This window comes from Monocercomonoides exilis, assembly GCF_001643675.1.
Source record: "Monocercomonoides exilis strain PA203 chromosome Unknown scaffold21-1407046, whole genome shotgun sequence".
Lineage (NCBI taxonomy): Eukaryota > Preaxostyla > Oxymonadida > Polymastigidae > Monocercomonoides > Monocercomonoides exilis.
Genome location: NW_027150566.1, coordinates 783,864 through 811,289, shown reverse-complemented (window position 1 = coordinate 811,289; position 27,426 = coordinate 783,864). Strand labels below are relative to the sequence as shown.

At 37.8% G+C, this 27,426-nt stretch overlaps 6 protein-coding genes across 6 annotated transcripts; 4 read left to right on the top strand and 2 right to left on the bottom strand.

Moving 5' to 3' along the window:
* Positions 1 to 1,494: 1,494 nt before the first annotated feature.
* On the top strand, positions 1,495 to 3,426 carry MONOS_5196 (uncharacterized protein; the record flags this gene model as incomplete). Its single annotated transcript, XM_067875322.1, has 1 exon — positions 1,495 to 3,426. One exon carries the CDS (start codon positions 1,495 to 1,497, stop codon positions 3,424 to 3,426), a length of 1,932 nt encoding a protein of 643 aa, XP_067727846.1.
* Positions 3,427 to 3,808: 382 nt separating this feature from the next.
* On the top strand, positions 3,809 to 7,090 carry MONOS_5195 (kinesin 9A; the record flags this gene model as incomplete). The annotated part of the gene is made up of 6 exons (XM_067875321.1): positions 3,809 to 3,813; positions 3,901 to 4,166; positions 4,234 to 4,503; positions 4,561 to 5,421; positions 5,618 to 5,797; positions 5,891 to 7,090. 6 exons carry the CDS (start codon positions 3,809 to 3,811, stop codon positions 6,877 to 6,879), a joined length of 2,571 nt encoding a protein of 856 aa, XP_067727845.1. The 3' UTR covers positions 6,880 to 7,090.
* A 349-nt stretch (positions 7,091 to 7,439) lies between these two features.
* Positions 7,440 to 9,687, bottom strand: MONOS_5194 (Asparaginase). The gene is made up of 6 exons (XM_067875320.1): positions 9,581 to 9,687; positions 9,513 to 9,522; positions 9,271 to 9,429; positions 8,677 to 9,213; positions 8,372 to 8,580; positions 7,440 to 8,291 (listed from the first exon to the last, which is right to left on the bottom strand). The coding sequence occupies exons 1-6, from the start codon at positions 9,663 to 9,665 to the stop codon at positions 7,864 to 7,866; spliced, it is 1,428 nt and encodes a 475-aa protein (XP_067727844.1). The 5' UTR covers positions 9,666 to 9,687; the 3' UTR covers positions 7,440 to 7,863.
* A 112-nt stretch (positions 9,688 to 9,799) lies between these two features.
* MONOS_5193 (putative nucleosome assembly protein 1-like 1) lies at positions 9,800 to 12,064 on the bottom strand (the record flags this gene model as incomplete). Its single annotated transcript, XM_067875319.1, has 2 exons — positions 9,800 to 11,767; positions 11,812 to 12,064. The coding sequence occupies 2 exons, from the start codon at positions 12,062 to 12,064 to the stop codon at positions 9,873 to 9,875; spliced, it is 2,148 nt and encodes a 715-aa protein (XP_067727843.1). The 3' UTR covers positions 9,800 to 9,872.
* A 2,710-nt stretch (positions 12,065 to 14,774) lies between these two features.
* Positions 14,775 to 22,040, top strand: MONOS_5191fu5192 (uncharacterized protein; the record flags this gene model as incomplete). Its single annotated transcript, XM_067875318.1, has 3 exons — positions 14,775 to 14,862; positions 14,935 to 19,291; positions 19,619 to 22,040. The coding sequence occupies 3 exons, from the start codon at positions 14,775 to 14,777 to the stop codon at positions 21,924 to 21,926; spliced, it is 6,753 nt and encodes a 2,250-aa protein (XP_067727842.1). The 3' UTR covers positions 21,927 to 22,040.
* Positions 22,041 to 23,216: 1,176 nt separating this feature from the next.
* Positions 23,217 to 27,426, top strand: MONOS_5190 (Serine O-acetyltransferase). Its single transcript, XM_067875317.1, has 6 exons — positions 23,217 to 23,349; positions 23,409 to 23,488; positions 23,555 to 23,691; positions 23,752 to 23,850; positions 23,909 to 24,150; positions 24,246 to 27,426. The coding sequence occupies exons 1-6, from the start codon at positions 23,230 to 23,232 to the stop codon at positions 26,664 to 26,666; spliced, it is 3,099 nt and encodes a 1,032-aa protein (XP_067727841.1). The 5' UTR covers positions 23,217 to 23,229; the 3' UTR covers positions 26,667 to 27,426.

Sequence of the window (27,426 nt, the reverse complement as noted above, 5' to 3'; positions counted from 1 at the left end):
ATGTTTTCACTTGGTTATTCTGGAAAGTTACAAATGAATTGCTCAAGGTTTGAAGCATGCACAGCAATAAATGGGAAAGGAGGAGGAATGTTTCTGAATTATGTCGGTTCCGAATCTATTCTTCTTCCTTTTAATTTGAAAAATATATCATTCAAAGATAATGTTGCAGTAGTGGGGAAAGATATGTTTATTAAATGTATTTCAATTGAATTGCAAATTGATGAAACTCAGTTTTTCATGGACTTTCGAGAGCCGCCATACAATCAAACGAATTCAATTTGGGGAGTTGATTCGATTCAACCCCAAAAAGACATCGATTTGATGAAATATATTTTTTTTTATCGAAATGAACTGATATTTGTGTCAGGGAAAGTATCTGATGAAACTGGATCAAAATTGTGTGGAAGTCAAGAAAAGCCATGCAAAACACTGGGAAATGGATTGGAACATATATTGCCTTCGAGTTTCAGCCAACTTATGATATGCGAGAGCGTGGAAATGAATTCTTCGGGAAGTGCACATGATATTGTCATCAAAAGTTTGAATTTTTCAGAATATGCTAATGTTCTGTTGAACTCCACAATAACAAAGCGAAGTGATAATTCAAATTTGATAAAAATTTTCGACACAGTTACGTTTGAACGTATAAATTTTCTGTTCGAAAATGGGTTTTCTTTCTCTCATGATAATCTCATTCTCCAACAAAATGGAACATTCAAGATTTCATTTTGTGAAATAAAAGGAATGTCTTCAAAACTGCTGATTAATTCTTCTGTGATAACAGTTGAATGTGGGAATTTCGAGCTGACAAGAGTTAACTTTTGTAATTTGAAACTGTCCAATTCGCTTCTTATTTTCTATGGAATGGCATCAATTTGTATGAATGATGTTAACTGCACAACAATAACGTGTACAAACGTTGTGAAATCCAAAGATGCAACGATATTCGGGGAAAATATTAATGCTTTCCATGTATGTGCGGCAAATCACTTCATTTCTGTAGTATCTTGGCAAAATATCGTTTTAGCAAACTCTGTCCTTTCTGATATAAATATTACTGATGGCAATTGCATTCAGTTATACTCACATGGAAAAATGAATAATGAATATCAAAAATCACATAACAAACTTTCATCATTACTGTTTGAAGATATCAACATTCTTTCTTCAAAAGATTCCGTAATGTCTGTAAAAGATAGTTCAGAATCTTTCAATCAATTATCGATGATCAATTGTTCGTTTTCTAAAAGTTATTCTTCAATAGAAAATGGCTTTTGTGCAAGTTTCTCAATGCAGAAAGATATTGTCATTGAATTATGTTTATTTGATGGATTGACTAAAAATGATGAAAGCAAAGAGAAGAATGGAATTTCAAATTATATATGTAAGTGGAATAACTCTATTGTTGAATTATGTGAATGTTCAGCCAAAATCAAGGAAACAACAGTAAAAAACACTGTGAGAGGTGGGCTTTCTTTGAATGGAGGAAGTCTAATGATCGATAAAGGAGAGTTTCTAAATAATAATCCAGAGATTGAAAATTACCCATCAACAAGAAGAAATATGCATTGCTCTAACTCTGCATTTTTTGATATTTCCGGCTTGAAAGGAGGAGATGGGTCGATGCCAAACACATCGCTGTGGATATTGAATGAAGGGTGTGAATTGTCAGGTATTGCTGCTGAAAGATCATCCGAGTTCTTCATTCCAACGCTGAAGTCAGTTGAAACAACTCAAAAAGAGGATACAGTTGAACTGACTTTCAGAGGGACGCTTCTTCTGCCATGCAATCTGGGATTCCAGATTGTGTCAAAAATAAACAATGTCAGCTCAATCGAGACTCACGCTTTTGCGGAAGATGAGTTTGTTTCTGAGGAAGAAGTCCATGGTAAGATTGATTCGTCTTTGATAAGCTCTGCTCCAACAGAAGCAGAAGTGGCTGTGTGCATATTGTTTGGACATGTTTCAAATCTATCGACAACAGAATCTTTTGTTTTGAAAAACAGAAGTGAAACACAAACTAGTGGAGAAGAAAAGATTGTTGAAGGAGGAATGAAAGAAAAATCATTTTGGCCTATTATTGTTATTGTGCTTATTGTTGTATTATTAATTGTTCTGATAGGATTTATTTTGTTTGTTGTTCGGTGGAGGAAAGTGAAGGAAAGAAATGAAGAATTGCAAGAAATTGTGAATGACACAGTGAAGAAGGATCCCAAAGCATTTGAGATGGTGACAATGGAGATGTCTCCTGAAGAGCAGTGGAGGAGAGCTGAGAGGGAAGCTGAGAAGAAGAACGAAGAGAGGATAAAGAAAAGGGTGTATGAGAATAGCTTGGGACACTCAGAGTCATCAGAGCATTTGCTGAGTGAGAGCGGATCAACTGAATACATCCTGGGGAGAGACTCAGACAAGATCCCTCAATGGATGTTTGAAAAGGTTGATGAGAAAGAAGAAGAAGAAGGGACCAGAAAAAGAACACCTTCACCATCCATTTCATCCACTTCAACCACAGACACTTCAGACACAGAATCCACATTTGTTCGATCAGAGAGTCTGTGTCCAACCACCTCATCCATGTCTAATCTGGTGGATGCGATGGCCTGTTCATCGCCACATGAGAAGCTGATTGTGGATCTGAGGGATTCACTGTTCATGCTGCTTCATGGAAGAAACAAGACAAAGGAGATGGCAATTGGCACTCTGCAGGAGAGGGAACAGACAGCTGCACAAATCCTGTTCTGGGTGGCAAATCTCGCGCTTCACTCGTTTGATGAAATGGAAAATCCACTCTCTTCACTTGCCAATCTAAGTCCACACGTTGTTTTATTCTCAGAGCATATGGTCATCTGCATTGTGATGCACTCTGACTTCTCTTCAGATGATTCTGATTCATCATCCATCTCTTCATCAACAGTTGCGACATCTACCAGTGATGATGATGAAGACTCTCTTCCTTCTTCAGCTTTTGAGAACGATGACGACAACAGGAAGGAGTGTTTGAGGTGGAAGGCGCCAGAGCTGCTAATCAACAAGAAGATGGGAGCAACCAAGGAGTCAGTTTCATTCTCGATCGGGATGATGCTGTGGGAGTGTCTGACACTACAGATCCCGTTTGGAGAGTATGAGGCTGAAATAGCTGGACAGAAGATTGTGAATGGAGAAAGACCAGACATGGCTGCAGTTCGCGACTCTTCTTTTTGTGAATTGGTCAAATTGACAGTGAACGAGAAGCAAGAAGCAAGGCCAACACTGAGCGATTTGAAACGAGAATTCATCCAAAGATTTCCAGCAGGAGCTGTGATCCTCACCATGTCCGATGCAGTCACCTACCAAGAAGGGTCACAGGAAAACTCAGAAGTGGAGCAGACTGGATCTTTGGCCTCCTCAGAAATAATATTATTCAGCAGCCAAAACACTCGCAACTGAATGAGTTGAGAAATAATCAACGTAAAAGTTTTTATTGTTTATGACGAAAAATGAAGAAACCCCGATGTTTTTGAGGAACATATAACCGAAAAGATGATAATTATAGAAAATAATCGAATACAGAGCCAAGTTTTTAGCGTGAAAGCCAGACTGAAAAGGAAGCAAATATTCCTATTCAATCACATGTTTTTTTTAAATGAAATAGTAGAAAATTTGTGACGGACATAAAGAAAAAATTTTCACGTCATCCAGGGTTATTTTCTATATTCCAACTTAAGTTAGAAATAAGTCAAAGAAAAAAAAATTATTCAATTTCTTTAATTGATGAAAAAATGATTAAAATTGTCAGAAAATAAAATAATGAGATTTTTGAGTAAAACTAATGACGTTTTTTTCATTTTTTTCCAATTCATTTTTTCTTTTTTATTCGTTTTCCATTGGTTTTTTATGATTTTCCCATCATATTTTTCATAGCCGTTCAAAAGTTATGAAAGAAACTATCAAAGTCTACGCAAGAACTCGACCTACAAATGCATTTGCAACGGAATCCATTATAATAAATCAAGAAAATAGCGAAATAGATTTAGTCTTCAGGGGAGCAAAGAAAGATGCAAATCTGAGAACAACTATTGATCGATATCCATTTATCTACTCGGGAATTCTTCACAATTCCACTCAAGAGAATGTTTTCAGTACGTGTTGTAAGCCTGTGATTTCTTCGGCTTTTGAAGGATATAACGGTTTTCAATTTTTTTTTTCCAATTTTTAACAATTTTTGATATTCATCCTTTCGCATATGGTTAATAGGCACAATCATGGCATATGGTCAAACAGGAGCAGGAAAGACTTACACAATGGTTGGGAGTGAAGACTCTTTTGAATATAGAGGTATCATTCCACGAGCCATCACTGAAGTTTTTCGAGAAATCGAAAGTCGCTCTGACATCGAAGTTACAGTTAGGATAATATATTTCGAAATATATAATGAAGTGATAAGAGATTTAATATCTGGTGTTGTACCTCCAAATCCAGATGATGAGTACTTCGGGGATCCTCAAGTTATGGAAGCTTCAGATGGTATTTTGTTGTTTTTGAAGTGATAAATACTTATTGAAAGTAAATTTTATTATTTAGGAAATGTTTTTGTTCGAGGAATCAGCAAGCCTATTGTAACAACTGAAGAGGAAGCACTTCAGCTATTTTTTGCTGGAAATGGACAGAGATCAATCAAATCTTTTTCAAATTCACATTCTGCACCATCATCCATGACTTCTTCATCAACTTCGGGACATAACTCATCGCGTTCCCATTGCGTCCTTACAATCGCTCTTGAAATGAAATCAAGGGTGGACAGCAGAGGCATTACAAAAGCTTCTAGCATTACACTTGTTGACTTGGCTGGGTCTGAAAAGTTGGGCAGAGCGCCCGACAGGACGGAAAGCGAGGCGACAATCCGCGAAACGGGCTCAATCAACAAGTCGCTGTCGTACTTGCAGCAGGTGATTGTCGCGCTGGGGGACAAGAGAAGAGACCACATTCCATACCGGTCGTCCAAGCTGACGCAGTATTTGAGAAACTCCCTGGGGGGAAGCTGCCGAACAGTGCTGATCACAAACATCCGCTGCGAAGAAGAGAACAAAGAGGAGACGCTGTCGTCGCTGCGCTTTGGAGAGCGGATGATGAAGGTGGAGAATGAGGCTGTCGTCCGCATGCAGCTGGGCGAAGGCGCCGACGGGGCGGAGACAATCAAGAGGCTTCAGAGAGAAATCAAAGATCTGAAGATGGAGCTGGCGATGCACGATGCGCTGTGCGGGCGGGGCAGAGTGAACTACTCGCCTTTGGACTCGGCAGGGCTGACGTCGGCAGCAGCTGTCCAGAAGCAGAAGGAAATGGCGGAAGACGTGCGGCTGTTTATTGACGGCGAAATTGATGCGGATGAGCTGCTGGGGATCGACGACGATAGCAGAGAAACAGTTGTTGACTCGTCTGCAATGGGTTTGCTTTTTGAGTTTTTTTTATAGTTTTTATTTTTTTACCATTGATATTTTGTATCTTTCTGAATTATCTATTCATATGTTTCTTTTTATAATCTTCGTAACATTATAATTGCGATGACTTCTTGAAATTGTGGGATGGATTTTCATTTTTTATTTAAAAAAATGAATGAAACACTTTTATTAACTCTACAAAGGATCAACAACACCTTCATCAACTTCCGCAATCAAAGACAAAAAACTGACACCTCATCGACGCCCGTTAACCATTCAGATGTTGAGAGAGATGCTGAATGCCTTCAAAACAGTCGCCCGGCAGCTGAAGGCGGATGCCATCCACGAAGTTGCGTTGCAAGCACAACAAGGCGCACTGGATGGTTTGCTTTTAACTCATTTTGATTGATTTATTATTATTATTATTATTTAAACAAATTTTAATTGTTAATAAATTCTTTATATGTCCATAATAGGCTCCCAATTAATATCCCAAGACTTGAAAAGCCCAGCTGCTTCATCGAATTCTGCGTCGACCGCTTCGTCGCCCACTCCCACTGGTGTTGGCGAAGTCGACAAACAGTCAGGCTTCGGAATGGGGCTGGCAATGGACGGCGCCCCGTCGCATCTGCTGAAGCAGACACTTCTTTCGACTTCAGCCGCTGGCTCTGCCGCAACCTCGCCGTTTCCTGCTTCCTCTTCGCAGAGCTCTCCATCTGCTTCTCCGGACTCGCTGTCCCGTCAGTCACGCTCACCTTACGGGTCTTCGACACCGCGTGTGGTTGCGCGCAGCTTTGGCGAGCGGGAGAAGGAGAGGGAGCGTGAAGCAGGCAGCGAAGGAAGAGCAGGCGGAAAGAATGTTGCGGACGAGTCGGCGCTGTTTGAGTACTACAAGAAGGAGACGCAGGAAGGGCGCTATTGCGAGCGGAGGATCGCAGAAGTGAAGGAGAACTGCCGCAGTGCGAAGGTGTCTGCGCGCGAGACGGCGATAGCAGTGAACGAGAAGAAGAGGGAGATTGACATCTTGATTCAGTCGGTGGAGAAGAAAAAGAGGGAAATGGAAGGAGGGGGCAGCAGCGACGGCGCGCTTGACTCGGAGTGGTACGAGCTGCAGAAGACGCTTGCGATGAAGAAAGATGAGTACAAGCAGCTTTACTCTGCTTTGAAGCTCAAGCAGGCTGAGGTGGATGTGGTGACGGAAGCAGAAGAGGAGGCAAAGAGGCAACTTTTGCTGGGCTTTTCTGATTGGAAGGAAAAAGAGACGAGGGAGAGCGGAAACGGGATGCTTTCAAGTCACTTCTTAATGGCATCGCAAACAGGCAAGAACGATGAGTATCTTTCGGAAGAGGAGCAAAAAGAAGAAGAGTTTCGGTCTCAGCTGATGAAAGAACAGCCAGACGCTGTTGCATTTTATTCAGCAATGAAACTTGTCAAAGGTAAAAAAAGCGTACCAAGATATGGATGATTTGGCATTCAAAATAAGCAATTTTTGTTTTCAATTTACTTTTTTTTCTCAAGCAAATGTTTTTTCGTAAGTTAATTTTCTTGACTCATCTCGCATTTCCCTCATTCTCTTTTTTGTTGAAACAAGAGCAATAGCAAAGTGATAAGGCACCTTTAGGGTTCTTATTGCTTTATTCGTTGAAAGCATTTCGAAACAAAGCAAAAATATTTCATTTTTTCCAAACTTTTTTGGTTTTCATGTCATTATAAATTAAACATAAACCTGAATTTCTATAATAATTGTTCAAAATTACAGAAATTCATATTTTGCATTTTTGCCCCTCACATGAATAAAAATATAGAAAAAAATATTTTTCTTTATGAATTTTGTTCCATTCTTCTCCAGCAAATATTTTCCTCGATTTTTAAAATTTTCCGTAATTATTTGTATTTTTACGGTTGATTTATAATGAAATGATTGTAGAAAAAGTTCGGAACAAATCTCAGTTTATTTCATAATTGCATAAATTTTGCCCCATATGAAATGTTAAATTTTCTCTTCATTCTGACATATTGACTCCATTTTGAAATTAAAATTGATTATTTTGAAATTATCGAAAATTATTGAAATGACAAGAAAAAACTAAAAACAAAATAATCAAAACTTAAATCTGAGTTTATCCCTCTTCATAATCTCCTCCTCACTCTCAATAATTCAAAGCCTTCCTTCATAATGGCAAAAGCTTTATTTCTCGTTAAAGATAAATGAACGCTAACTTTTCAAGCTTTCATGAATTATCAGAAAAACGAAAACATCACCTATATAAAAATTCTATGAACAGAAAATAAAATAATCAAAGCAAAACATGAAAATACAAAAACTAGGTGTATATTCTAAATACTTTCAACTTAAACAATTCATGAAATTCCAAAAAACAGGCAACCAATAAGAAGCCAAAAATTCGGATTGCATGTGATTGGATAAATTGCGTTGAGGCTAAGCCATTTATACGAATTGTCTTTGCGATGCTGTTACAACTGGCAACTGTTGTTCAACAACATTTGGCTGCTGTTGGAGTTCGCTATCAACATATTGCGAAGGCTGAGACATCTCCAAGCTCTGCTGCATTTGTGAGTCTGGATAGCCTTTCATTGTTTCTGCAGAAGAAGAGGCAGACGGAGGTGCTTGCAAAGCAGCGGGCTCAACTTTCATGAACCCTTTGCCTTTGCCATTCGCTCCTTTTCTCCTCTTCATTATGATTATTACGACTGCTCCAACAACACCAGCGACAACGAATAGCACGCCTATGATGATCACAGCAATAGCCCAGTCTGGAAATGGCTTTGGAGTTGGATGTGAAAGTGAACGAAGTGGCACAGTCAGCATCTCTCCACGAATATTCATCTTCATCAAGGATTGTCGATCTTCAAATGCTATTTTAATAAAAAAAATTCAAATTTAATAAAATTAATGAAGATCAATAGAAAGAAATGAAACAAATAAATTTGCAAACATAAATCTTTTCTGGCGAGAAGCCAACACATTTTTGTGTATGCAGCTTCAAGAGTCATATCATTCAAGCCAATCGCACCATACTTCGATTCGTACATATTCCCCACGTATCCGTTGAAGCAATGTGAGACAATAACAGTTATTCGCTTTTCATCTACTGCTCTTTGTCTGATTGCTTTCATAAGTTCTTGGTCACTTTCTGGAAGTGTTCTGAAATATTTAATAGAATTTTTTAAATAACAAAAAAGAAATAATATTTTTTTCATAATTTTTAAAAAAAAAAATATAAATAAATAAAAAGCAAACCCATTTGCAGACACAATAAGAACAATTCCATCTGCATCTGAAGTTGCTTGCAGATATGCTTTGGAACTTAGTCCTGGATAGACCATGACAAGCCTAACATTTAAAGAAACATCTGTGTAGCTTTCAAGCGAGTCACTGGGTGTCTTTTGAGTTGGAAGTAATTCCAATTTATTTAATGTTAGATTCTTATTCCACTTTCCTAAATAATGCTTGTCTCCAACAGCAAATCCATCCCAATTTACAGATGAGTATTTCACAGCTCTGTTTCCTCTCATCAATAAGTCTTTAAAGAACACTGTGACTTCTTTCACATCCTCATTTGAGGCCACTAATAATGACCCAAGAAGATTATTAACAGCATCATTATATTCTTCGACCATTGGAACTTGAGAGCCAGTTACAACAACTGGCTTGTCGATGTTTGTGAGGAGGAAAGATAAAGCCGATGAAGTGTAAGTCAGAGTATCTGTTCCATGGATAACGACAAAACCATTATACTTTTGGTAATTATCACGAATGGAGCGAGCAATTTGAATCCTAAAAGAATTTGCATTAATCAAAATAATACGAAAAATTGCAAAAATTCAAATAAACCAATTTGTTGGTCTCATATCCGATGAATCGAGAAGTGGATCGTATTCAAGAAACGAATACGAAGGAATTGACTCATCTTGAAATAGTGTATTGTTGTCCATAAGAAGTTTAAGAAAGCCTGGTGACGGAGAATAAGAACCGTCTGCTCCTTTTTTCATTCTGCAAAATGAATTGTTGCCATTTAACAGATAAATAAATTTGAATGACGAATAAAGGAAAATCAATAATTGATAAAAATATACCCAATTGTTCCTTAAAAAATCAAAAAATATTTAAATTGTTCGTATAACTCTAAATAGAAATTGAAAACCTCCTGTATATATCAATAAAACGTTCTTCTTATTTTTTGCGCATTCATGAGTTCCAAAGAAAAACAAAAATATCAGAAGTAGCATTGAGGAAAAACTTTTGAAAAAAGTTATTAATTCCCACAACTCGTAACAATGTGTTTGATCGCTATTCCATATTTACTCAAAGTTAATAATGAGCATCTTCAAATTTTAATGTTTAATATACTAATTAAATAAAATACTTGATTATGGATTGTCCGATTTTTTCATAAAAAATGGTGAAAATGAATTGAAAAAGTAATTGAATATTGATTACTGAGTTTTGCATTCAGGAGGAACTTCATTAGACTTCTTGTCTCCTCCTCCTTGCTTTCCTTTGGCTTTTCCTTTGCCCTTCTTTCCAGCTGCTACTTCTTCTTCTGAATCGTCATCGTCATCGGAATCGTCGTCTTTGCTGTCCTCGTCAGTATCAATTTCCTTAATTTTTGCTTTTCCTCCCTTTTTCCCTTTGCCTTTGCCTTTGCCTCCAGGTCCCATTCCCATTGCAGACATCTGTTTGATCAATTCCTCAAAGTCAATCTCGTTTTTGTTGCCCTTCTTTTTGCCTTTCTTTCCTTTGGGACCTTGAATGACAATATCTCCATCGTCATCATCACCATCAAATTCTTCATCGTCATCCATATCTCCATCAAAATCTTCATCGTCTTCATCGCCAAACAAGAAGTCATCATCGTCTTCATCGTCATTCTCCTCATCATCCTCATCCTCGTCTTCTTCTTCTCCTGTGAAGTATGGATACGCCTTCGGATACACCCTCTCCGCCAGCGCAATCGATGCCCCATTCACAAACTCAGTCACAGACGCGATTCTGTCTCTGCTTGTCAAGTCGTAATCCACATCCTCCTCTTTCACCCTCATGTACACAAGCTCGCTGTCTCTGTAGTCTTCCATCTCTGGCCCAATCTCTTCCTCCCAGTTGATGTCGTCTTCATCATCCTCATCATCGCTTGCTGAGCTGTCAGAATCCGAATCATCATCTGAATCACTCACGCCATTTTTGCCTTTGCCTTTCCCTTTCCCTTTACCCTTTCCTTGTGCTTTTTGCTTCTTATTCTTCTTTTTCTCTGCGTCCTTGCGCTTCTGTCTCTCCTTCAGGTACTTCTCCTTCTTCTTTGTGAGCTCCTTGTGAATGAGCCTCCAGCTGTCAATTCGGTCGTTCTCCTCAGTCTCCATCGTCCCAACTTTCTCTGCCAAATCTTCGTCAGACAAAAACATATCAAACATCGATCGGACTGTGTACGTCTTCTTCTCTCTGTTGCTGGCCTTTGCTTTGCTCTTCTTCTTCTTTGGCTGTTTTTTGCCTCCGTTCTGCCCTTTCTTTCCTTTCTTCTTCTTATTTGACCCGTCTTCACTGCTGTCTTCGTCGTCATCATCACTGTCATCCTCGTCATCGCTTTCATCCATGCAAACATCCAACGTTATCTTTCCTGGATTCTTTCCTGCTTTCCATTCAATCTTTGTTCCTTCGCTTAAAATCTCGCTGCCGTTTGTTCCTACAGCTGCTCGCTCTTCATGCATAACACGAGCAAGCTTTTCGTTTTTGAAATATGGATTTTCTGAAAAAGTGAATATTATTGCAGTAATAGTCTGAAGACCTCGTTCTTCATTCATGTCATCACCTTTTTTATCTGAAGCATCAGTTGAAGATTCATTATCTTTTTCCTTCTCTTTGTCTGATTTGATAGTTGAAACTTCAACATGAATATCTTCCAAATAATGAAGAATTTCATCATCGCGAGATGTTATCAATCGTTTAAATGCGCTGTTATGTAATGCATCGAACCAAAAGTCTGGAATTCCTCTATCCGTTCCATCAGGACGCTTAACAATATCGGTTTCTGGAATTTCTTCTGGCTTTGCTTCAATAAGTTCTGAACATTCGTCTTCCTTTGGTTCATATGTCCCATTGACAATTGATGATCTTTTTTCAAACAGTGGCTTGTACTCTGTCTGATATCGTTCTATGAGTTTTTGACGTTCTTCAATAAGTTCTCTGTGCAATTTATCGTATTCAATTTGCAATTTCTTTATTGCTCTGATCCTCTTCTTTGCTGCTTCAGAATATGTATCCAAAACAAGTGCAGCAGAATTTGTTGAAGATTTAAATGTATCAGCAATAATTTTACTAAAACTCAGAGATGAAGATCCTGAACAGAAAAATGATATGCCAAAGTTAAAAATATATGCTTACCTGTTGCAAATGGATTAAATTTAGAGTCTATAATGCCCCCCATTGGAGTATTTTGTGGAGTAGCAGGTGTAGTACCCAATGGAAATGATGAGATCGATAAACTTGAAGAAAATCCATCACCTTTGGGGGTAATGGCTGGAGCAAATGGAGATTCTGGCTGAGCATTTTGTGTCACTAAAAATGGATTTTGTACAAAGGGGTTTATATTAGCATTTTCGCCTTTTGGCTCTTCGTTTGCTTGTTCTTTATTCATCGAAATTTTGATCTTACCCATATTTCATTATCGAAATGCAAATTCACACGGGAGTTATTCATTGTTCATGCTCATAAATAAAACTATCGTTCCGCAATTATTTGTATGTTTTTAAAAAAAACTCCACAAATCTCGATAGGAAAATGGGGAAACAACAAAATAATTAAATAATAAAAAATTAAAGTCGTTTAAAAAAAGAAGACATTTAAAACGGAAAAATGTTGCTAATAAAAAGATTCAAATGAAATGAATATATTGCTTTATTTTTTGGAAAGAATTATGTATTTTAAAGGCATTTCGAATTAGAAAAATGAGGAAAAAAAAGTTTATTTTCAAATAAAAAGTTGAGCAATAAATAAGTTTGGGTTTATTATTAAAAGTGTGATATTTTGTTTTCGGATTTTCTAAAAAGGACAAATAACTTTTCCTATAGGAAATCAATCTTTCAATTCGCTTTTTTTCCTTTTTCTTTATTTCATTTTTTAGGTTTTAAATGTGATCTTCAAGGAGTGAAACAAACTGTTCAGCATTTTGTTGTATAAGAAATAAACTGAAACACAACTTTCAATGACTTTAAATTATCGAAATGATCTCTCATGAAAATCTGATTTCCAAAAGTGACATTTAAATATTTTTTATTTGACACTTTTCGCTTCATTTGCTTTTTGGTTAGGAAAAAAAAAATGTTACACATTCAATAGACTTTTTTTTTAACATCATTCTTTTTTCAATCATTAAAAATAAAAGAGTACATATATTTTCTTTCAATTTTCACAAATATGGATGAAGTTTTCGACAACTATTTTTTTTATGTGTGTGGTTATTTTTTTCTGTCGTATTTCTTCATAAAAATATTTCAAATATATCTTAATTACTTTTCATGTGTTTGTTAATACAAAAAAGAAAAAACTCAATTTAAAAATTATTTAATCAAACACTCATCTTTAACGTTGTCTTTTTTGAAATTTCAAAGAAATCTATTTCTGAATGAAAATTAACAAGTCAGGACATAAAACCATCAAACAATTACCTCAAAAAAAGTTATGTTATCAAAAATAATCACTTGAAAAAAAAACTTCATTCTTTGAAATTCTTTTTGTTGTGCATCCTAAATTATCACAAAGTCAATGAAGAAGAAAAACATGTTTCAAAAAATTTTTTCGATTCACTTTTGACAGGAAGAAAAATTATCAATATAGAAATGAATCTTTGGTCAATTTTATTTATTCAAATATTGGTTAAATTTTCACATATGCTGGCGTGAATAGTTAAAAAAGCTTGGAAAATTGTATAACTTTGTTTTATTATTATTTCTTTTTTACTTTCATTTGGGTTATTATTTTTGCAATTTTTATTTTTCTAACATTATTTTCGGTTCAAAATTTTCCATTGTGTATAATTAAATGGGGCAAAATATTTAGCTTCAGGCATTTTCAAAGAAAAATTATGCACTTTTTATTGTTTTTTTGATTCCAAAAAACACAATAAAAATGGATTTATTTTTTGAAATTCATTTGAAGTCACAAATCATAATGTTATAATATCAATGATGTTTGCTCACAGTAATGAAAATCAAATTTATTTTGAAATCTGGTTGAGTTTAAAAATGTTATGAGTGAAACAATTTTTTCATGCTTTGTGCATAAAAAGCTTGAAAGTCCATATTTTCCCCCAAATGATCACTGAAAAGTTTAAAGGCTCAAAAAAGACATCCTCTTCTTTAATTCAGCTGATACATTTCAATCAAAAACAATTGTGAGAAATTTTCAATTTGAATTCAAAAGCACTTCTCAATGACAAACAACATTTTTTAAATCTGTGCTCCGAAAAAAGTCATGATTTCATGAATAATCACACTAATAGAGTATTTATAAAAATTGGAATCAAACAAAACTGATCAAGTCACATGAATAAAAAAATTTTCTGATTTCAAAACGTCTTTATTTTTTCTCAAATTATTACTCATTCTAATTCTTTTTTAAAAAACTTGTGTGAGGCAATTTCCTGTTGTATAGTGAAAATTCATTGTTGTCGCAAATAAATATTTGAAATTGAAAAATTTTGAAAAGAATTAACAACAAATTACAAATGAACAAGAATTTGAAACAATTTGTCCAGTAATTTCATCAATGTCCATTTTTTTTACGAATAATGAAAATCCAAAATTGTTCTTATCTTCGTTAATTTTTTTTTATGCATAATTATCGAAAATAATTTTTGTTCACTGCACACTTTGATTTCTTTATATTGTTTGTCTGGTAATTATGATGACTTTTGTTTTGATAGTTTTTTTTTCAGAAAACAAAACAATATGGTATGTAGATCATGTTTATTCTTTTTTTCCTGAGGCATCCAGCAAACAAATAATCAAATTAATAATTGAAACATTAAATAAAAAACTATTTGCACTATATACCTCGTTTGTTTAATAAACTTGTGAATAAATATATTTCTAATAAAAATAATTGTTAATTGCTTTATTTCGTGATTATTTTAACTTTTCCACATATTTAATTTCTAGATTATGACATTTATAAGTGCGAGAGATTTTTATAACAAGACTGTTGGAATTTTACAACATCATTTGATAGTTGATATCAGATCTAAACAGAATTTTCATTATTCTCATATTGTTTCATCTGTAAACTTTGATCTTTTTGATGCTTATCACACGTGCAGGAAGAAACAAGAGACTGTTGATTCACATGACATGCGTAAAATGGTAAATGAAAATGAAATTTCAAGAATATTTCCAGATGAAAGACGAATTCTTCTGATTATTGGTTGGGCAGAAACAAGTATGTTGTAATATTTCGCATTGTCATTTATTATCAGTGATCATTATTTTTTTGCTCATTACCTCTCAACAGGGGATCTTCCTTTTGAACTTACAACGATCTTTGCAGATTTTGGTTCAAAACATGACCTTTTTATCTGTGAAGATCCATTTTCGTTGTTTTATTTGCACTATAACTACATATGCGTGAGTGATTATGAAAGCGAATACTCTCAGCCCTTTCGAAGCGACGCGCCTCTGAAGCTCACGCGGGTGCCAAACGAGATTCTTCCAGGGTTATTTCTGGGCGAAGCGCCGAAGGGGGACACACTGCGCTATTGTGAGAAGATGAAGCTGACGCACATCCTGAACTGCACGACAGACGTGGACTATCCGGTCCCGCTGCACATCAAGACGATGCGGCTGAGCCTGGAAGACAGCCCGCGGTGCTTCATCCACTTCGGGCCGGCAGTGTCGTTTTTGGATGCGGCGCTGCCTTTGGGGCTGTTGCAGGGAGAGAGAAAGGAAAGAGAGAAATACGGGAAGAGGCTGAGGAGGAGCATGTTCAGGAGGAGAAAGCGATGGCTTCTGCGGCTGAAGGAGAGGATGCAGAAGGAAGAAGAAGAGATGAAAATGAGTGCGAAGCTTGCAGAAGAAGAAGAAGATAAAAAAGAAGAAGAGAGAAAAATAGATTCTGCTGAGATAACACAAATAGATGAGAACAAGGTCAGCTTGCCTGACACTGAAAAGAAACCTTCTGAAGAGAATGAAGCAAAAACAATGAATGCTTCTCTCGCTCCAAACACTCCATCGACACATTCTGCGAATTCCACTGAAATTTCTCTAAGTACATTCAAACAGTTGCCTTCTTTGAGCACTGATTCTCCGTTGTCACCAAAGCCATTGCAATCTGCAGATAATTTGGCATCCACAGACAAAAAGGAAGAGTGTTCTGTTGAAACAGAGGCGGATCATTCTGATTCAATTTCTCCTGTGCTGTCAAACAATGATTCTTGTTGCGATTCAAAATTGTCGGCAGATTCGATGTTAGCATCTCTTCAGCCAACGTTGTCATCATCATCATCATCTTCTTCTTCTTCTTCCTCTTCTTCTTCTTCTATTTCAACTACAACAACAGATACATCGAATTCTTCTTCTTCTTCCTCTTCTTCTTCTTCTTCTTCTTCTTCTTGTTCCAACAATGCAAACAGTTCAGGAAATTTATCATTCACTTCAAAAGAGACAGAAAAAGAAGAAAAACCAGAAATAACCGAATCTTCAAATGAATCACACGAAATCAAAATACAATCACCACAAAACAAGTTTGTTGCGCCAAAAACGAGAAAAAAGCGGACATTGGAAACTTCTTCAATTTCAAAGAACGAATCAATTTCTGATGCTTCTGATGCTTCTGATGTTTCTTCTTCTGTTTCATCATCATCATCTCCTTCTTCTTCTTCTTCAAAAGAAGAAAAAGAAAAAGAAGGAAAAGAAGAAGTTTTTGATTCAAAATCTCCTTCTCTTCTGAATGAAGCGCCAAAATACAAAAAAGTGGGAATTGTTCAGAAAAAGAAGCAAAAGAAGCAAAAGAAGCAAAAACAACAAAAGCTACAGACACAACCGACATCTTGTTTGGTTTCTTCGCCTCTTTCTCGATCTTTCTCCCCTTCTTCCTCTTCATCCTCTTCTTCATATTCCTCATCTTCTTCTAATTCATCTTCTTCCCCCTCTTCTCCTTCATCATCATCATCATCTTCTTCTTCTTCCTCCTCTTCCTCCTCATTATCATCATCTTCTTCCTCCTCCTCATCTTCTCCACAATCTGAAGCAAACACACCAGAAAAGATTGAACAAGACAATAAATCTTCAAAAGACGCTGCTTCAAACAACGAAAACAATCAAAAAGCAGATGAACATAAATTTTTGACTCAGAAATCTTTGAAATCTGAAAATTGCTTTGAAATTGCGAGTAATTCTGAACCATCAAAAGAAATAACAACAGACTCTGCTGCTTCTGTTGTTTCTTCTTCTTCTTCTTCTTCTTCTACACCTCTTTCTTCTTCGTCTCCTTCTCCTTCTTCTCTTTCTCTTTCTCTTTCTCCTTCTGCATCTCTTTTTTCTCCTTCTCCTTCCCCTTCTTCTTCCGTTTCTCCAATCCAGCAACTTTCAAAAGACATCAAACCCAAATCCAATCAGCCATCACCACAGAGTTCTCTTTCGAATATTCCAAAGCAATCTTCTTCATCTTCCTCCTCTTTTCCTTCCTCCTCTTCCACTTCTTCTTCTTCTCTTTCTTCCTCTCCCTCTCCCTCTCCTTCTCTCTCCTCTTCCTCTCTCCTCCCCCACAACCACTCCACTCCTTCTAATTCCCCCAACCCACTCAAATCTCCCAACCCCTCCTCCCGTTTCCTCTCCATCTCCTCTGCCTATTCCTATCAGCAGCCCCACGCTTCCCACCAGCTTCGCCCGTCTTCCTCAGAAAGCGACAGAATTCAGTCGCTTTCGCAGCAGCTGGGCACAACACACAGAACTACGTCGATCATGCTCACAAGGATGCTGGCGTGTATTCCAAAGGAGGAGGAGGAGAAGAAGAAGGAGGAGGAGGAAGAGGAGGAAGGGAAGGGGAAGAAAGAGGAGAAGAAGGAAGAGAAAAAGAAGGAGAGGGAAGAGAAGGAAGAAAAGGAGAAGAACGAGGGTTCTTCTTATTCTTCTGCTTCTGGTTCTTCTTCTCCTTCGTCTTCTCCATCACCATTATCTTCTTCTCCTCTTTCTTCTTCATCTTCCTCCTCCTCTTCCTCCTCTTCCTCCTCTTCCCTTTCCTCTGACTCATTTCACTGCCATTCACAGCCTTCCTCTCCTTTTACCACTTCATCTTCCTCTTCCTCTTCCTCTTCATACATTTCTTTGTCTTCTCCTTCTTCCATTTCTCCAATCACAAAAAAGAAATACTCGTTCTTCACAAAATCTCTAAACACTTTTGGCTTTTTGAAGGGAAACAAGAAGAATTCAGCGTCGCTGTTGAATTCTGATGTTACAACGGACTTATCTTCTTCTTCTTCTTCTTCTTTATCTTCTTTCTCCTCCTCTTCTTCTCCTTCCTCTTTATCTTCTTCTTCTTCCTCTTCTTTGTTATATTCATCCTCCTCCTCCTCCTCCTCCTCCTCTTCTTCTTCTTCTCTTTCTCTTCCTTCTCCCTCTCTTTCTCCCTTCAAACAAAGCACATCACCGCATTCACTCACCAGTTCATACTCTTCCATTTCATCGCCCAACTCAATCAAATCTCGTCCTCCTTCTCCTCTCCATCTTCGCCGCCTTCCTCCTCCTTATTTGCTTTCTCCATCTCCTGTGCCGTTATCATTGGGAATAAGTAGAACTCCTGCTTCTTCTTCTTCTTCTTCTTTATCTTCTTCTTCTGCTTCTTCTTCTTCTTCTTCTTCTTCTTCTTCTTCTTCTTCTTCTTCTTCTTCTTCTTCTTCTTCTTCAACTCCTGCTCCACTTTCATCGGATAACATCTCTTTAAAAGACAATCAAACATCTTCCTCTTCCTCCTCTTCCTCTTCCTCTTCCTCCTCCTCCTCTTCCTCTCATTCTCCTTCTTCATTATCTTCCTCTTCTTCATCTTCCCAATTAACTTCTGAATCCAAAGAATCCAAAGAAGCCAATGAATCTAATCAATCTGTTGTGAATATGACTCATTCTTCTCTCTCGGCATTCCAGCCATTTTCTTCTTCTCCTCCTTCTTCTTCTTCTTCTCCTTCTCCTTCTCCTTCTCCTTCTCCTTCTGCTTCTGCTTCTGCTTCTTCTCAAACAAACACATTACAACCAACAAATAATAGCGACCTTTCCTCATCTTCATTGCCATCATCATCATCATCATCATCCTCCCCATCTTCTTCTTCTCCGCCAGCCATTACAACGTCGTCCTCCTCTCCAGCCCCTGTTTCACTTTCTGTTACCCCAAAACTATCAACCACTCCAACAAGCTCTTCATCTTCATCTTCTTCCTCTTCCTCTTCTTCATTTTCTACTTCAAAGAAACGTTCCAATCGCAATCAATCTTCTTCTTCTTCCTCCTCTTCTTCTTCCTCTTCTCCTTCTCCTTCTCCCTTCTCCATCCCTCTCTCCACCCGCAAGTCCTATGGAATGCAGCCCCGTGTGCTTGTCCACTGCCAAATGGGCATCTCCCGCTCAACAGCTGTGGCCGTCGCATTCATCCTCTACAGATTCAACCTCACTGCACACGAGGCGCATATCGTGTGTGTGGAGGAGGAGGAAGAGGAGAAGAAGGAGGAAGAGAAGGAGAAAAGGGAGAAGGAGAAGGAGAAGGGAGAGAAGGAAATGAGAGAAAAAAGAAAAGGAGAAAAAGAGAATGGAAAAGAAGGAGAATTTAAAGGAGAAAGAGAAGAAGAAGAAGAAGACGAAGAAGATGGCAAAGTGAAAGCTGAGCAGCTGTTTAACTCTGTCAAATTGACACAACAATTGCTGGATGAAATGGTTTCATTGGTTGTCAACAATCCACAAGTGATTGCAGATTTTGCTTCTCAATCTCCTTCTCAATCATTTTCTCCTTCTCCTTCTCTTTCTCCTCCTCCTCTTCCTTCTTCTTCTTCTTCTTCTTCTTCTTCTTCTTCTTCTTCTTCTTCCTCTTCCTCTTCCTCTTCCTCTTCCTCTTCCTCTTCCTCTTCCTCTTCCTCTTCCTCCTCCTCTTTCTTCATTCCTCCTTCCTACTCAAGCCACGAATTAGCATTGCTCCATCTCAATCTTTCTCCTCTTCTCAGCCTCTCTTTCCCTCAAATAGCTTCTCCTTCTCCTTCCCCTTCCCCTTCCCTTTCCCCTTCCCCTTCCATCCAATCTCCTTCTGTGTGTTCTCAATCAAATGCTCCAGCTTCTTTCACACCTCGTTTTTCTTCTCCTCTTTCTTCTTCTTCTTCCTCCTCCTCCTCCTCTTCTTCTACTTCCTATTCTTCTCCCTCTCCATCTCAATCTCAAGCTCAATCTCCTTTCCCTTCTTCTTCTCCCTCCCTCTCTCCTTCTTCTTCCCCATCTCCTTCCCCTTCTTCTTCTCTTCAACTTGCCAATCATCATATCCATCATCACACACACAGACATCACAATCATTCCAATCATAATCATCATCATCATCTTTCTTCTCTTCCTTCTTCTTCTTCTTCTTCTTCTTCTTCTCCTTCTCCTTCTCCTTCTCCTCCTCCTCTCCCCACGCTCACCTCCTTCTCCTCCATGCTCTCTCTCCTCACAGCCTGCACCTGCCCCCTCCTCCTCACCCTCAACGACATCATCGCTGCTGTGAAAGCAGAACGGCCGCAGATTCGGCCGAACGACGGGTTTATGCTGCAGCTGGTGAAGTTTGAGGAGACGGTGAAGGAAGAAAGAGCGTATATGGTGCAGAAGTGGCTGAGGAGGAAGGTGAGGAGGGAGAGGATGGAGGAGAGGGAGAGGAGAAAAGAAGAGAGGGAGAAGAGGAAGGAAATGAGGAGGAGGTGGAAGGAGGAGAGGAGGAAGGAGAGAGAACGAGAAAGAGAAGTTGAAAAGGAAAAAGGGAATGAAAAAGAAAAAGAAAAAGAGAAAGAGAAAGAAACTGAAAGAGAAAGAGAAAGAGAAGAAGCAGATAAATTGAGTATGTTGTCTGAATCTCCATCAGATTCAGCTTCTTTTCTTTGCCCTGCTTCCATTTCGCCTTCTTCAGAATCATTTTCTTCTGCTTTGTCATTTGTTGCTCCTTATGAAGGAAATGTTAACAACCATTCTTCTTCTTCTTCTTCTCTTTCTCCTCTTCCTTCCTCTTTCTCTTCTTCCCCTTCCCCTTCCCCTTCCCCTTCTTTTTCTCCTCTATCTTCAACTGCATCTTCTCCTCTTCAGATTTCTCCGATGAATGAAAGCAAAATTTCTCCGTTTTCAATTCGATCTTCTTCTTCTTCTTCTTCTTCTTCATTGAAGCAGAACATTCACACCTCCTCTCCAACAGCCATCACACCTGCATCTACCCCCATTCAATACACATTGAAACCTGTTTCTTCTTCTTTCTCTTCTTTCTCTTCTTCTTCTTCTTCCTCCTCCTTCTCTTCTTCTTCCTCTTCTTCCTCTTCTTCATTCTCACTTTATATTCCCCTTCCCTTGAAGATTTGGCAGATAACTCGATTGCCCATCAACACACCGCCTCGTCAACTGCATTTTGTTCCGAGCACATCAGAAGAGATGAAAAGGATAAAAGAAGAAAGAAGGAAAGAGAGAGAAAGAGAAAGAGAAAAAGGAGAAAGAGAAAGAGAAAGAGAAAGAGAAGGGGAAGAAGGAGAAGGAGGAGCGGAAAAAAGAGAAGAAGAAAGTGAAGAACGAGAAAGAGAAAGAGTAAGAGAAATAATAAGAAACGAGATAGCCGAAAGAGCAGAAAGACTGGAAAGAGAACGAGAAAAGAATGCCGGGCGGATGATGGTGAGGGAGCTGGAGAGGGCGGAGCAGCTGAAGCTGGAGGAAGAAGAAGGGAATCGAAGAAGAGCGATTCTGCAGAGGGAGTATGAGGCAGAAATGAGCGAAAGCAGAGAGAGAAGGAGAAGGGAAGAAGAGAAGGAGAGGAAGAAGATTAAAAAATGGATTAAGAAATTGAAGTTGGATTGCTCTGTGTGTGATGTGATGGCGGGGTATCATCCGAAGTACGGAGATTTGAGGTTTGAAGGATATGAGGATTATGATGAGGAATTCTATATGTATGAAGGAGAAGGAGGAGAAGGAGAGGAGGAAGAGGAAGAGAAAGAGGAGGAAGAGGAGGAAGAAGAAGATGATGATGAAAATGCTTTGTCGAAGAATGATTTTGATAGAAAAGAAGAAGAGGAAGAAGAGGAGGAAGAAGAATATGAAGAGAACGAAAACGAAAATCGAATAGAGAACGAAAATGATGAAGAAGTTGTTGTGGAAGAAGTTGAGGAGGTTGAAGGTGAAGAAGGTGAAGATGAAGAAGGAGAAAATGAAAGAGCTACCGAAGAAGAAGAGGAAGAAAACGAAGAAGAAGAGGAAGAGGAGGAAGGAAACGAAGAGCAACAAGAAAGCAAAAGAAAAATGATTGTTTTTGAATGAAAGTGCAAGGATGTTAAATGGTTGTGAAGAAGATGGAAATAAAAGTAAATAAAAAAATGCTCAAAGATATTTTTTTTGTTCCAAGAGAAAGAAAAGAAAAGAAAAGAAAAGAAAAGAAAAGAAATAGAACTTAAAAACCTTTAACAATCAATTTGATGTTAACAGAAAAGAAACAAAAAGCTGTTAATTGCATTTTTTTTTTTTGTGTTCTGACAATCGCTTTTGAATTGTTTGAAAGACTCTGCTGATTTGTTGCATGAAATGATCATTTATTTATTTATTTATTATTATTATTATATTTTATTCAATATATTTTATTCTTCTTTCTGTGCAATATTCAATTTTTCTGTGCAATCAGACAAATTTTCGTAAGTTCATCAATCTTCATATTTGAAATGCTTTTTATTGTTCTCCATTTAAATGAGCCATAATTTCAATGTTATATTTTCTTCTTTGTTTACCTGTTTATCTATTTGTTTGTTTGTTTTTGTATTTTATCGCTTTAAGAATAACCTTCAAAGATTTTGAGATCGAATAAATGTATTTATTTTTTGTTGCTGTTTCATCATATTCATTTATTTTGATTGATTATTATCTTGTTATCATGCTTTATGTTTTATTGATTTGATTTTTTCCCCCCACTCAACGCTCAAATTTTTCTTTTAATTACTTTGATTGAATTGTTCCACATTAACGTTGGGAGTGTTTTTGCAAATAACAAGATGAAAATTGTTTTCTGTAGTGTTTTCTGACATGGTTTTGTTATTGTGTTATCTGTTTTTATCTATTCAAATTATATATATATGAACGTGCATTTTCATGTTCATCATTCTTGCTTATTTATTTCCCCATGCATATGTGTCGTTCATTCAAATACCATGAATGTTCAATGGATGTACAAATTATCAATGATCTAATTTTGTTATTTGACAAAATGCCTTATTTCGCATTTTCAATGTTAAGTTCATTACTAGAAAGTGTTAGTTGATAATGTTGACCAAAAAGAAATAGAAAAGGAGTTATTGAGAACATGTTTATAACGGAGAAACCAGAAAAAATTAATATTAAAATGGTTTCGATCATGGCCTTTCGGTAATATTTTACAGTTTTTCATTCGATGCGCCATTTAGAAGCTATATAAATCGAATGGTCGATGTCTATTTTATTCATAAAATAGCATTGCTTCTTGAATGTTTTCTTATAATTCACTATGTTTTTCTCCGGCAGGATTTTTTGTTTTTCCAGACATTAAATCTCTATGCTTATGGTTATGATCATTCATTTTTCAAATCAATTGTGTAAAATGGACATTGCTAGCATGTCTTCGCACTTGTCATTTAATTACCACACTCTATTACTTTTGCCTCAATGCTTCTTTGGGGTGATATTCGTTTTAATAGCCGCATGCTTCCTATATCAATTAGTGTGCTTATTGGAATTTTTCGCGAATCGGAAAAATTAATTTTCAATAAAATTTATCAGAGATTTCTGCCATCAGATTTAAAAGCAATATTTGATTATGATCCAGCAACATCTTCGTATATTGAAGCGCTACTTTGCATGTTTGTGGATTATTTTCCTTGAAAATAAAATATTTTTCTATGTGAAAATTTTTGCATAAATATTAGGCCTGGGTTACATGCTATTATGATTTATCGAGTTGCTCATATTTTACACAAATGGAAAGTTCCATATTTACCAAGAATAATTTCATATTTAGGAAGATTTCTAACTGGTGTTGATATACATCCAGGAGCTCGATTGGGTTTGTTGTAAAGAAAACTTTTGATATTTATGATTAACTGTATGCATTGTTGCATTTTAGGAAAAGGACTAATTATTGATCATGGTTGTGGAGTTGTTATCGGAGAAACTGTAGAAGTTGGTGAAAATTGCATCATATATCAAGGGGTAACATTAGGAGGTTTACTCGTAAATATTTTATTGGATTATTGCGATATTTTTTATTTTTTTAACAATAGGAACGGGAAAAGGAACAAAAGGTCAAAAACGTCATCCAACATTGGGATCACACGTGGTTGTGGGCAATGGAGCAAAAATTTTGGGACCCATCACAATCGGTAACAGAGTGAGAGTTGGTGCAGGCTCTGTTGTGTTGAAAGATGTCGATGACGATTGCACAGTTGTGGGGATTCCTGGGCGTGTGGTGAGAAGTCGAAAGCCCAAAACAGAAAACAATGAATTGGATCACGGAGCTGTTCCGGTACGTTTAATTTCATTTGAAATTTAATATATTTAAAAATTCGTTTTTAAATATTTTTTTAAATATAAATATTTGGTTTTTGATCATTTTTGTAGGATGTGGAAGCACATGTGATGAAGGACATTTACACTTGGAGATCTGCAATCAGCGGAGAGTTTGACGCATTGCGTCGTGATGTCGACTTCATCCAGCAAGGAATGAAGCGTCTTTTGTGCAACTCCCTGGAGGAACGAAGCGAACGATGCGACAGCGTTATGAGCTATCCTGAAAGCCAGCGTGCAGATGAGGATGAAGATGTCTCTCGAAGCTGCTCCAGTTGCGATCCTTATCGCGAATGCCGCAGTCGAAGCACATTCTGCGAAGGAGAAGCAGTGGGTGATGCAGCTGAGGGTAACAGCGTTGACCGCAGACTCGCAGCGAACGGCGATGCCAACTTGCATTCAGTATCTTCATCGTCTTCGTTGGCATCAGCAAAATCAGCTGTGATTCCAAAGGCTTCAACGCTCGTGACAGCCAATCCAGATGTGAACAGGCCGCATTCGACAATTCCACCGAGTGTGATTGACCAGTCAGTGACTCCAATCATATCTCGTCCTTCGTCTTCGATTGATCTCCAGGCGAATCCTCGTTTCTCTCCGTTTCATCCAATCCCTTCAGCTTCGCCTGTGCCTGTTGGCTTGCCTTCTGCTGATCAAGCACATTTGATATGGTCATCTGGCTATCCTTCTATTTCTCAAATTAACTCGGCAGCAATAAACACGCCAGCACAAGCAACTGTGCAGGCAACGTTACCTCCACTCTCAACTAATCTTCAGCCCGTTTCCTTATCCTCATCCTCCTCCTCATCTTCTTCTTCTTTCCCACCACGTCCTTTGTCTTCTGCATCAAATAGAAGAAGAAGCACTAAAAATGGCGGGCATTCTCGTCAGAAATCTCAATCTGGTGTATTAACTCCACTGCAGCCTCAGACAATTACTCCGAATGATTTCCAACAAGCACAACAACAGCAGCAGCAACAATCCATTTATCCTCCTCCACCACCTCCTCCAATTGGATATCCAGGTGCTTATCCATATCCGTATTCCTCATACTACCAGGGTTATTATGCCCCCTTTTCGTCTGCTTATTCCCAGCCGACTCCAAACAATGTTGTTCCGCCTGCAACTGTCTATGGAGCAATGGCAGGCATTCTACGCCCTCCTTCACGTCCGAAGATGGAAAAACGCAGAAGAAGACTGGAAAGAAGAAGGCGAATGGCAGAGAGTTGGGGCCAGGATGAGTTTGTGATGGCGGCGATTGAGTCAGCGACGCAGGATGAAGGAGCATTTGACAGCGAGAGCGATGAGAGAGAGGAGCCGGTGATGCGAAGAGAAGGGATTTCAAAGTTTGGGGAAAGAAGAAGGGAAGAAGGGCAAGATCACGAACATGAGCATGAACAAGAGCAGGAACAAGAACAAGAACAAGAACAAGAGAGGAAGAATGAAAATGGAGATGAACGAGAAGTGACAGCTGGAAGAAGAAGAAGTAGAGAAATCTCTTCGGCTCAACAAGATTCATTGTCAAAATGGCAAGCCGGATTCAGAAAATCTCTGTCACCAGCAGGTCGTTCAAGACTTCCTCCTTCGTCATTGTCAACGGCATATGCTACTCACACCTCACGAAATAATTCTGCTTCTTCTTCCGCTTCTTCTACTCCAGCATCTTCTGCTGGAACATCATCATCATCATCATCATTCAACACCAATTCATCAACAGACACGCGATCAACTATGCCCAATGGCTCTATTGCATCAAAAGCACAGAGCGATGATGTGATGGCACAAGTGTTGATTGAAGACAACAAAGCGAAAGATCGAATGATTGCTGAGCTTCGCAAGCAGATTGCGACACTTGCTTCATCCAATCAGGTTTCGCTTTCTGCGTCTTATCCGTCTGCCTCTCATTTTGTGGCTGGATCAGCAGCTTCTGCTGCAAACAATCAGCGTGATATTCGAATGGCCAATGGATCAAACTCGAAAAACAGAACTCGCTCTTTTCCTTCTTCTTCTGCTGGTTTGATGAGCCATCCAGCAGCAGGGTCAACATCAGGATCAGCATCGGCTTCAGTTGTAGCTGCAGCATCGTCTGCACATTCATCATCGGCAATGCCATCAATCAACTCTTCTGCCTCTGAATCACCCCTCAATTCGGCTGTGCGTATGAGCAGGTCGAAAGACAGCAAGCCGCATATTCAGTACTCTTCGTGTGTGTGTATTAAGCCTGTTGAGTCTGGCGCATCGGAGTCTGTTCAGAGTGAATCTGAGGAAAAGAGAACAAGTGCGGGGACACAAAAAAGAATGGAAGAGAATTTGAACAGGTCAAATTCTGATGTGAATTCGCTCAGAAATTCTGTAAATGAGAATGAGGTTGGCAAAGAAGGAAGGAAAGCCAATGAAAAATCAGAGGACAGTTCTTCTCGTTCTCCTGCTGGCAATCCTTCACTTGCCTCTCCAATGTCAGCTACACCTAATCCGTAGTCATATTTATCCATTTATGTTGTCTTATAAAAACGATTATTTAACATAAGTATGATGATTTCTTTTGCACTGAATATTTAATTCTCCGAAGATGCTTGCTTTGATGTACGTGCGAGTTGAAAGGCCGTTGCTCCAAAGGCAAAGTGAAAGATTTGCCTGGCCTTGTGCTGTTATTTACTTCGAAGATTGTGCATATAAATATTAATACGTTTATGCATTCATATTAATATATGTATTAACTTGCATTTGGTCCAATTTTCAAAGCAAGGTGTATCTCTAATTATAATTCTCAATTGTGATTTGCTTTTATTTTCAATTATTGATTTTTTTAATCGTTGTGGTTGATTTGTTTGCTTTTGTAAATATTTATGTTTTTTTGAAGTTGATCTTTCTTTTCTTTCTTTTTTTTTTCATAGTTATCATCAACTTATTACTATTATTATTAAATTTTTATATATTTTTAAGTATTAAATGTTATCATTGGATATCTCGTTCAAGAGATATAAGTAGATTTGTTCTCGTTTTATTTGAAAAGCAGGGGTTCCTTGAAGTATTTTGGAACTTTTAGCTTTTTTTTATTCAACATAACTTTTGATTGTTTTATCAACCGTTTTATTTCTTTCATTGATTAGTCATAAATTTTTAACCATTCAGTTATTTTTTAAACATTATTATAGCATTTTATTAAAATTTTTATTTACTAATTGCGTTGATATTTTTATTCAAAAGATGCTACAACGAAAAATGGAGTGACATAACT

Bases quoted from the DNA above. Each gene is read 5' to 3' on its own strand.
- MONOS_5194 (XM_067875320.1), bottom strand. From the start codon at position 9,665: ATGCTACTTCTGATATTTTTGTTTTTCTTTGGAACTCATGAATGCGCA. The intron at 9,214-9,270 runs GTTTATTTGAAT...AAATTCTTTTAG, and splicing joins GATATGAGACCAACAAATTG to GATTCAAATTGCTCGCTCCA. The intron at 8,581-8,676 runs GTTTGCTTTTTA...TAAATATTTCAG, and splicing joins CTTATTGTGTCTGCAAATGG to AACACTTCCAGAAAGTGACC.
- MONOS_5190 (XM_067875317.1), top strand. From the start codon at position 23,230: ATGGACATTGCTAGCATGTCTTCGCACTTGTCATTTAATTACCACACT. The intron at 23,851-23,908 runs GTTTACTCGTAA...TTTTAACAATAG, and splicing joins TCAAGGGGTAACATTAGGAG to GAACGGGAAAAGGAACAAAA. The intron at 24,151-24,245 runs GTACGTTTAATT...TCATTTTTGTAG, and splicing joins TGGATCACGGAGCTGTTCCG to GATGTGGAAGCACATGTGAT.